This window comes from Myotis davidii, unplaced genomic scaffold (assembly GCF_000327345.1).
Source record: "Myotis davidii unplaced genomic scaffold, ASM32734v1 scaffold100, whole genome shotgun sequence".
In the NCBI taxonomy this organism is placed as follows: Eukaryota; Metazoa; Chordata; class Mammalia; order Chiroptera; family Vespertilionidae; genus Myotis; species Myotis davidii.
Window position 1 is genome coordinate 651,421 of NW_006292691.1, and position 9,694 is coordinate 661,114.

At 49.7% G+C, this 9,694-nt stretch overlaps 1 protein-coding gene across 1 annotated transcript in view; it reads left to right on the plus strand.

Moving 5' to 3' along the window:
* Positions 1-9,694, plus strand: part of RAB40C (RAB40C, member RAS oncogene family) — a 34,164-nt gene that overhangs the window by 787 nt on the left and 23,683 nt on the right. The window contains exon 2 of the mRNA XM_015565582.1: positions 16-241. Within this exon, the coding sequence (XP_015421068.1) occupies positions 100-241 (142 nt within the window). The 5' untranslated portion in view covers positions 16-99. The remainder of the gene's footprint in view (positions 1-15; positions 242-9,694) is intronic.

Sequence of the window (9,694 nt, forward strand, 5' to 3'; positions counted from 1 at the left end):
GCCCGACCCCCGCAGATCTGTCGAAGGCCTCCTCCCCGCCGTGCTCCCGCGGCCGGCGCCGTGGGCATGCGGGCGCGGCCTGCGCGCGCGTGAGCGAGAATGGGGACGCAGGGCAGTCCGGTCAAAAGCTACGACTACCTCCTCAAGTTCCTGCTGGTGGGCGACAGCGATGTGGGCAAGGGCGAGATCCTGGAGAGCCTACAGGACGGCGCGGCCGAGTCCCCTTACGCCTACAGCAACGGGATCGACTACAAGACGACTACCATCCTGCTGGATGGCCGGAGGGTCAAGCTGGAGCTCTGGGACACGTCGGGCCAAGGCAGGTTCTGCACCATCTTCAGGTCCTACTCCAGAGGCGCACAGGGGATCCTCCTGGTATATGATATCACCAACCGCTGGTCCTTTGATGGCATTGACCGATGGATCAAGGAGATTGATGAGGCTGGCCTGTCCTCGGGGAACCGCTCCGTGTCCCCTCCCGGCAGGGGCTTAGGGTACTCGGCAGGGCTCGCCCTGCTGGGCCCAGTGCTGCTTGGAGGCGGCGTGAGCACCACGCAGTCCCCACAGCAGTTAGCTGGCCTGGGAGGCGGACTTGATCTGCCACCTCCTGTCACGTAGGGTCTGTAATGAGAACTGCGCCAGCCAGCCATTTGCCCTACCCGGTTAGACTGCAATTAGGAGGCAGGGATCCGCGCCTTGCCTTTCTTCATCTCTTCACTGTGGTTAAAGCCTAACACTCTCTGGCAAGGAGCAGGCCTGTGGCAATTTGCAATCTGTTTTCTTTCTCACCGTTTTCAACTCTAATGGAGGCCGGAGGCGGGGAGAAAGCAGCTGGATACTGAGCTTACAGCTTGGCACCTTTAAGTGTCAGCTTGAGGCCCTTTTAGAGGCTAAGAGGGCTTAATGGGAGGCCGAGATTTTGCTGTGAGCCTTTGGAGAAGGGCTTTCACGACCGAGTAGCTTTGTTGCTGCTGGGTGGCAACTGACCTAGGAAGTGTGTGAAAGAAATGTGCAGGAGCTGGAGGAAGGATGTAAGGGGGGCGCATCCAGTAGTGGGGCTCTCATGAGGTCCCGGTGGAGAACCTATGACAAGGCGTGCGGGGTATGGCCAGGGTTTTCTCACAACTCTGTGGGGTGTGTGCAGGGGCGGGGAGGAACGGGTGGGACTCAAAGGCAGGCTTTTCCCTTGAAGTGTTTACTCAGTGCTCAGGGAATCAACACCTTGTTGCACAATAAAATGCATTATTAAATTTTCTTTTAAAATTTCTGGTTGCGTGACTAAAACACACATCACCAGCACTTGTCTGAGCTCCCCTTAATTTATGTGTTTAGCAAAGTTATTTTGGCCAAGAAGCAGTGTAGCCAGTTCCACCTCTGCAGTGGGGGCCTTGTCCCAGGCCACACAGGGTGTTTCCCTAGGAGAACCAGGGACTCTGCTTAGCGTATGTCATCATCTAGTCTCTTCAAGGACCTTTTGTGCTTCAGGAAGTTCTGTCTTGTCTAACTAATTTTACTTCAAGTCCTTGCGCTCCACACTTTTTATTGCTTTATTTCTTGGGCTCTTGTCAGCCTGTCTGACTGCTCTGAGCATTTGCTCTTTGCTAAATTGCTTGCCTGTGCGCAGCTGAGAGTGTGGACCCAGCTTTTCCCACCCTTTCGATTTAGGACTTGTCAAGATTGGGTTACCTGGACCGGCTGAATGCCCTTCTTGCTGTAGCAGCTTCAGCAGTGGGCAGCCCTGCCGGATTCATGCTGTGCCACCTCCAAAGCACATGCTCTCAGCCCCAGAGGAGACACCTGGAAGGGCAAGAAAGGAGGAACTCTGGGTGTGTTTTTAGGTGAGGGAGGAAAAGTGTGAGGCCCGACCGGGGTGGGAGAGGGAGGGCCTTCGTTGGGGCTTTAGCAGGCCCCTTCACCAGCCACTGCCACCTTAACGGACACTTGGCAGCTACTGTTGAGTTGCTTTTCCATTCGTAGTGTTGCTTCCTGGAGCCCTGCGCCTGGGCTGCTGGTAGTATATGAGAAGAGTGTGGGAGGCTTTGGGCTTCATTAGGGGTAGCAGTATTTTCCTGGGACATAGGTTTGCACTTCTGAGGGTCAACTTAGCTCCACCGTCAGGTACTGTAGCCGGTGCAGTGAGCATTCAGAGAACACAGAGCCACTAGCTGGAGAGATGGGAACTGCCTTCTGTCCCCGCTGTCAAATTGCAGGGCATTGCCACATTTCCTATGACATGCTCACTGTGGAGGCCTGCCTGAGGTAGCAAGATGTTTGGTCCAGTGTAGGGCCATCTGCCAGAAAACAAGAAGAAAGCCCACTTTTAGACAGGTTCTATGTGCTGTTAGGGCCAGGGCACACATAGGTTGCTGTGGGTCCCCCATAGCGTTGAGCAGAGAAGGCAGAGTACCTGTCCCCTGTTTCTAGGGTCCTAGAAGTGAAGACATGCGCAGTGGGTCTTTGTGGTCAGTGCACTGGCTCACCCCAAGGCCTACTGTTCTTATCAGGGTGAAGTTGGTGGCCTCAGCGTACTCCTTTCTGCTCCCCTGAAGGCTTCCTAAAGGAGACTGTTGGGAGTTTTGGAAGCTCTGGAGCCGCTGGTTCTCAGGATTCAGCATCATGGGAATTTCTCCTTTGAAAAAGTTGTAATATTCAGGAGCGTTGTTGTTTTTTTATTTCTGATCCTCTTACAAAGGATATACATGTGTTTCTTTTCCCCCTTTGTTGCTAAAAGCCCTCAGCATGTTTCTAGGCTTTTTGTTTTTAGCCTAAACGTTTATGGTTCTTCTGTCTAGGAGCAGATGACACATGGCCTGTGACAGGGGTGTAAACCCTCTTCCTTGGGCCACCCAGATGATTTACCCACATTGAAGTCTTGTCTAGCTTGTTCCTCAGACATGTATGTGAGTGCACGTCGCTCTCACCAGCTTCATAAACATGTGAGTCATCAAGACAGTCTTTTCCTGCACAGGCACCTGAAGTAGTGATGAGCCCTGTGTGCCAACATGCCAACCCTTGCGGGAGCCCACAGTGGCTCTTGGACTCTGGGGATGCTAATGTGCACTGTGCTTATAAGTTTCCGTAGAATTGGAAACCTTCTCAGGTGGTTTACTTTTTTCTTAATACATAGCAGCAATTTTAAGGGAGAGTCTGTGCTCTCCTTGGAGAGAGCAGAACACTTTGCATAGAGGTTCTACCAGGCCATCTGCTGGGGAAATACGCTCCAGAGCATAAGCGACAAGGAGTCTGCGTTGTGGAAGCTGGCAGGAAAGTAGAGTGTTCCGTGAGCAGCTTCTATTCCTGAGTGACTCTGCTCCAAGGCTGTGGGTCCCCAAGGCAGTATGCTGGGTGCACCCTGGTGCATAGGCCACCCCTATTATCTAGGGTGGTGAAGGTCCTGATCAAGACAGTTGTGTCCTCTGCGCCTTCGCTCTCATGGATCTCTATGTTGAGGGTCAATAAGATGCGATATAGTTGATATGACTGCATCTTGAAAGACTTGAAAATAGGAATAACTCCATCTCTCTCTGTTTGCTCATCAGGGGGTCAGTATTGGTGGGAGGTGCTGAGTATATAGGATGCTCATGTCCTTTGAGTCCGGGGCACGCAGAGAGGGAAGAAGGAGGTCCGATGAGCAGGAGGAGTGAGACAGTTGTGGCAGGTATGGATAAAGTCGGGCAAGCGCTGAGGTCTGCCAGTAATATTTGGGCCTGCTGGTTCTTCTTTCTTTCTCTCTTTCTCTCTCTCTCTTTCTCTCTCAGAGAGAATCATCAATTGGCTGCCTCCTGCATGCCCCCCACTGGGGATTGAGCCCACAACCCGGGCATATTCCCTTGACCAGAATCAAACCTAGGACTCTTTAGTCCGCAAGCTGATGCTCTATCCACTGAGCAAACTGGCTAGGGCCCTACGGGTTATTTCTATGTTAGTACTGTGCCTGTGGGAGGAGGATGCTGTGTGCCTACACCCCTATGGTGCCAGAGTGTGGTCTATGGTCCATGTCAGCGACCCAGCAGCTGGGCCTGAGCGCGCCCTGTCCCCCAGCTCCATGGCTTTTCACTAGACAATTCCAAACGTCTCTTTTCACCAGGCTGCAAGTGGGTTTTAGTCCTGAGTTCAAATTTCAGAGTATTTGGTGTCTTCAAACACTTTTCCATACCGTTTTCCTGAGTCAGACGTGCCTCTGGCCTGTACACCCTGGTGTCTCATCTGGGTCCTCAACAGTAGCATGGGATCTGCACACAAGAGGCACTAACTAGATGTGTGTTCTAAATGAAGGAGCAGCCTGTATGCAGCATCCCCATTCTGACGGGTACCTCACAATCCCTCCCAGTTCCTCTCTCCCGCTGTACTTGGTTGGGTTCTCATGTCTGGCATTTGCCCGTTTTCTGGGCGATTTATTGGGGTTTGCCTTCTCTCTGTCCGATGCCAGGTTCTGAGGTGGGTTCTGAGGTGGGTGTTGGCCTGAGTGATACGTGCTAGGCCCAGGGCTGAGCTCCTCGGCGCTGCTCCTCATCTAGTCTTCACTGCCGTCCTGTGATGCAGGTACCATCACCATCTCATTTTACAAATGAGGAACTAAGGCTCAGACAGGCTGGGAACCTGCAGCTATCTCAGGCAGCATGAGGCCTGGCACCGTCTTCTTAGTGCTGGCTGTGTGACCCCCCTTCTTCAGGAGTCTGGCACTTTGATTGGTGGGAGTGACCTTCTCGCTAGGTACTCTTGTGCTCTTGCCCTCACCTCCACCCTGGGCCTGGGCCTGACTCCTCTCTCTGATGACCTTCCTCTCCAGTGCTTCCCTATGCGTGTGGCTTACTTGTTCTCAGTGCACCCCAAACTGAACTCCTCCCTTCTCCTGGTACCTCTGTCCCTGGTCCTGGGGCTGCCTTCTTCCTCTGATCTGGGGCCCATTTATTCCCTTCACTACATTGCTCCTGCCCTGCTGCCTCCCTCCTGTCTGCATCCAACAGAGCAGCAGAAGCCCGAGAGCTTCCAAGGTCACCCGCCAACCACGGGTTTACAGAGAGGTTTCCAGAAGGCCACAAAGGACCACACATAGACCCATCTGTGCCTGTCTACCCCTTCGCCAGAGGCACTCACCTGCTGTGATGTAAAGATCAGTCTGCCCCTGCCTGGGAGGGTGTCAGGCCTCACGGGGAGAGGAAACAGGTTACCTTATCTGCTTCAGATTATGCTAACTTGGCTGATTTGTAACTTGAACTGGTGTGGCCTTTCCTAAATTTTCAGAAAACAGTTGAGTAGGCAGAATATTTTCAATGTTTAAGTTTTTCACCAATCTTTAGCACTTTATGTAAGCTAAGCAGTTAATAGAGCATATGCTCTACTGTGCAGAGCTGGGTCCCTCTTTCAAGGTTGTGTGGTCACAGTGACACTGCTGTGTCGTGTTGTGTATATGTAATGTCATTGTTCCCATTAGCAAGAGTGTTTATGTTTGGGTGATGAACTAAATAGAAATATGTTACAGGAAGTGGGGAAGAAGATGGGAAGGTCTAGTAGGCACTTTTGCCTCCTGTTCTGTATGAATTGCAGTTGGCAAAGTGTGAAGTGGTTGGTCCCTGAGAAGCTAGCCACTTACTTGGTCTGGGGCATGGGTGAGGAGGAGGAGGAGGGATGGAGTTGTAGTTAGGCCTGTGTAGTGGGCAGCACTTACAATGGGGTGGCATGCCTCCTGATGGATTGTTGTGGGACCTGGGGCCACATCAGTCAGGGCGTCCTTCTTTGGGCGTTTGGAGAAAGTGCGGGCAGGTCTTTCAATGTGTGGCACCCTGGCTTGGAGCAAACTGCAGAAAAAATGGGAGAAGGGAGGGGAGATGGCTCATGGGGCAGAATTTAGTGCCCTGGGCTCTAAGGAGCAGGATGTTGAGACTGAGTGCAGAAATCAGAGACCACTAGGTGTGTGGGGTCATCATTAGGATGGGAAATGAGGGTAAATATAGTGAATAAAGTGAACTTGAACTTTGAGGTGGTAACCGAGGGAATATAGCCAAGATGGGAATACTAGTATCTCATTGATTGTGGACATGTGCCCTTCAAAGGGTAGAGGAGGGATGGAGGACAGGTAAATTCGACACTGATGGAGGAGGTGAAGACCCAAGGACTAAGCAGGATGGTGGGCATGACCAGATAAGCTTTGGCCCCTCAAGGCATTAGGTGTTGATGTCCCAGAGGGGTATGGCACTTCAGTTAGACTCACAAGCGGGAAGTGATTCATGCCGGGCTGGGGCAGTGCTAGGAAAGTCATCTTCAGGATGGTGAAGAGGGAGGCAAGGTGAGGAGTGGTCTAAACAAGGGAAGCAAGGGGTGTGATGTCAGGAGGCCAACATCCCTAGAGAGGGAGTCCTTCCCTACAGAGAAGGTGTCCCAGAATCTTTTTTTTTAAATATATTTTATTGACTTTTTTACAGAGAAGAAGGGAGAGGGATAGAAAGCTAGAAACATCGATCAGCTGCCTCCTGCACACTCTCCACTGGGGATGTGCCCGCTATCAAGGTACATGCCCTTGACCGGAATCAAACCTGGGACCCTTGAGTCCACAGGCTGACGCTCTATCCACTGAGCCAAACCAGTTAGGACCCGGCATCTTTAAGGGAGAACAGAGAATGGAAGAAGGTCCAAGTGCTGGAAAGGCAGGCACTCCACAGATTTTGAAGTGTCAGAGTGTGGACAGCCGGGTGCCAGATCTTTGGGCAAGTGAATAAATGTAAACCCTAGACCAGCCGTGGGCAAACTACGGCCCGCGGGCCGGATTCGGCCCGTTTGAAATGAATAAAATTATTGAAAAAAAGACCGTACCCTTTTATGTAATGATGTTTACTTTGAATTTATATTAGTTCACACACACTCTCCATCCATGCTTTTGTTCCGGCCCTCCGGTCCAGTTTAAGAACCCATTGTGGCCCTCGAGTCAAAAAGTTTGCCCACCCCTGGTCTAGACAGAGATCTAAGCTGGGTGATGAGCAGGTGTTTGTGAGCCCAGGAAGCCTCCAGGTGGTTCCTAGGTTGAGTGGCAACACTGTGGCTGAGGTGGGCCTGTGTTCCTTCCAGCAGTTCTTGGGGTCATAAGCTGGTTCATTACCAGCCTGGACCTTCCCAGGCAGCAGTTGTCTGTCAACTGGGCCAAGGTAGGGTGAGTGCCTGCTATTCAGGTCTCTGCTGGGAGAGATGGGTGACAGCTTAAGTGACGTTATCAGGACTTAGTTGCTTTGTACAGCCTTGAGTGACTGAAAGAACGTGATGATATCTAACAGGTATCTAACAGGGTGCTGAGATTCTGTGTTTAGGTCCAAGAGTCACCGCAGATGAATTGGGAGCTCTAACTTGGCAGCAGCATGACTCTCCACGTCCCCGCCCCACCCAGGTACTATTGTTGGTATCCATCCCAAAGCCTCTGGGGATGCACACTTAGCACTTGTTCAGTGAGCCTCCTCTAGTTACCTAATCATTTTGTGTTGACTTCTGTTTCCTATTTGGTCCTCTCTCTTCCTGGTTGCAGTGTTGGCGGGCCTCTAACTGCTGGAAGCTTTAGGAGCTGAGCCTGGTTTTCTTAAAGATGCAAGGTGTGCAAGGGAAAAGCCTGTCTCTGAGCACAGATCTCAGGAGTAGTGTGGCAGATAGTCCTCATGAGCCTGCAGAAGCTGCCACACTGTCTTGTGGCACAGATCTCCCACAAGAGGCGGTGGTCTTGAGTTCACGCTCACACTCATGCTTGCATGCACACATGTACATGCACACTGCTCTCTTGGTTACTGGGGCTGGCAGTGACTTGATTTGGTCCAGATTAGCAGTGATCAGGCCCCTTGATTGATAGGAACAACATGGTGACGGTGGCATCAGAGGGAGTATTTTCCTTATTTCAAGTCACTTGGCCAGGGCCATAACAAAGAGTCACAGGAGATTCTAATGAAGCAGTGATTTTCAACCTTTTTCATCTCATGGACACATAAACTAATTACTAAAATTTTGCAGCACACAAAAAAAATATTTTTTGCTGATCTGGCCAAAAAAAAGTATAATTTTTATTTATTTGTACTGGACAGCTATTGTGAAATTCTTGCAGCTCACCGGTTGAAAATTGCTGTCATGAAAAATACATGGAAAGATGTTTAACCTTAAAATTAAATAGGATGAAACACTCACCTCTAAGTCTATCACAGAGGTGAGTCTGGTAACACTCAGCACTAAAAGTGCACAGGGGCGTGTGTGTGGTGCTCTGTAAGGGACTCTGCAACATGTATCCAGAGCCTTAAAGAAGCCTTCCCTTTTACTTCCCAAGTGATTAGAAATGTCTCCTGGAGAATAATAAGGGACACAACTAGAGGAAATCAAGGTTTTGTTTTTGTTTATTAAAAAAACAAAAATTGCAATAGCCTAAGGGTCCAACAGTAGAAGTATGGTATATTCATGGGATGAGATTATTATACAGCCTTTAAAAGTGTTGGTTTGGAGGAATATTTAATGAATATTCAATAATATGGGGTAATCTCTGGCATTTTAAGTGGGGAAAATGTATGCTTAATTATATAGTATATCTATGGGTGTCAAATGAAAGAGTTGTGGAGTGAAATACATGAAAACATTAATGGTGGTTATCTCTGTTTGGGGTTATGATTTATTTTTTAAAATGTCCTGTATTTTGCCTGTTTCTGTGTGTGGATGTGCTTCTGTGTGTGTCTTTTATGGACAGCAGGAAGCTTTGGTTTGGTTTGGTCTGGTGTGGTTTTTAAGGCATTAAGGAAAAGCTCTTCCTTCACAGGAAACCAGTCCACAAACTGCTCTGGTGTTTCTCCCAAAACCCGGCATGCCAGTGTAGACACAAAGGCATTTTGAAATGTATTAGGTAACTTCTGCTTTCTTTTCGTCCTTCACCAGGCAGCCCCTCCCTTCTTCTCTGTCCTTAGTGATAGGCTTGTTCATGTGCCTGTGGTGGTAGACCTGGCCCATAGAAGGACAGGCATAAGGGACCTGAAGATCATCCTTGTTCCCAGAATATCTGTGCAGTCAGCATGGCATGGATTGGGTGTTCACACCTGGCTTTGATCTGTATTCAGCCCTATCTAGTAGGTCAGGGGTCGGCAAACTGCAGCTCACGAGCCACGTGCGGCTCTTTGGTCCCTTGAGTGTGGCTCTTCCACAAAATACCACGTGCGGGCGCGCATGTACAGTGCAATTAAAACTTCGTGGCCCATGTGCAGAAGTCGGTATTTTGTGGAAGAGCCACACTCAAGGGGCCAAAGAGCCACATGTGGCTTGCGAGCCACAGTTTGCCTACCACTGTAGGGTAATTCAGGTCCTCATGGTCAAAAGGCCTACTAATCTAACTCTGAGCAGATCAGTTAATATGCTGTGGGTTTACTTTTAAAAAAATAATAAATTTTATTGACATATACTTTATATACAAGAAAATAGACCCATTTTTAAGTATACATTTAAGTTAGATGAGTTTGACAAGTGTATATCTATAATAATAAAAGCATAATATGCCATGATCTCACTCATTTATGGATAATAAAGACCATTATAAACTGATGAACAAAAATAGATACAGAGGCAGAGCAGCATCGAACACTCAAACTACAGCAGGAAGGCTGGGGAGGGTTGGGGGGCGGGGGAGGGTAAGAGATCAACCGAAGGACCTGTATGCATGCATATAAGCATAACCAATGGACATAAGACACTG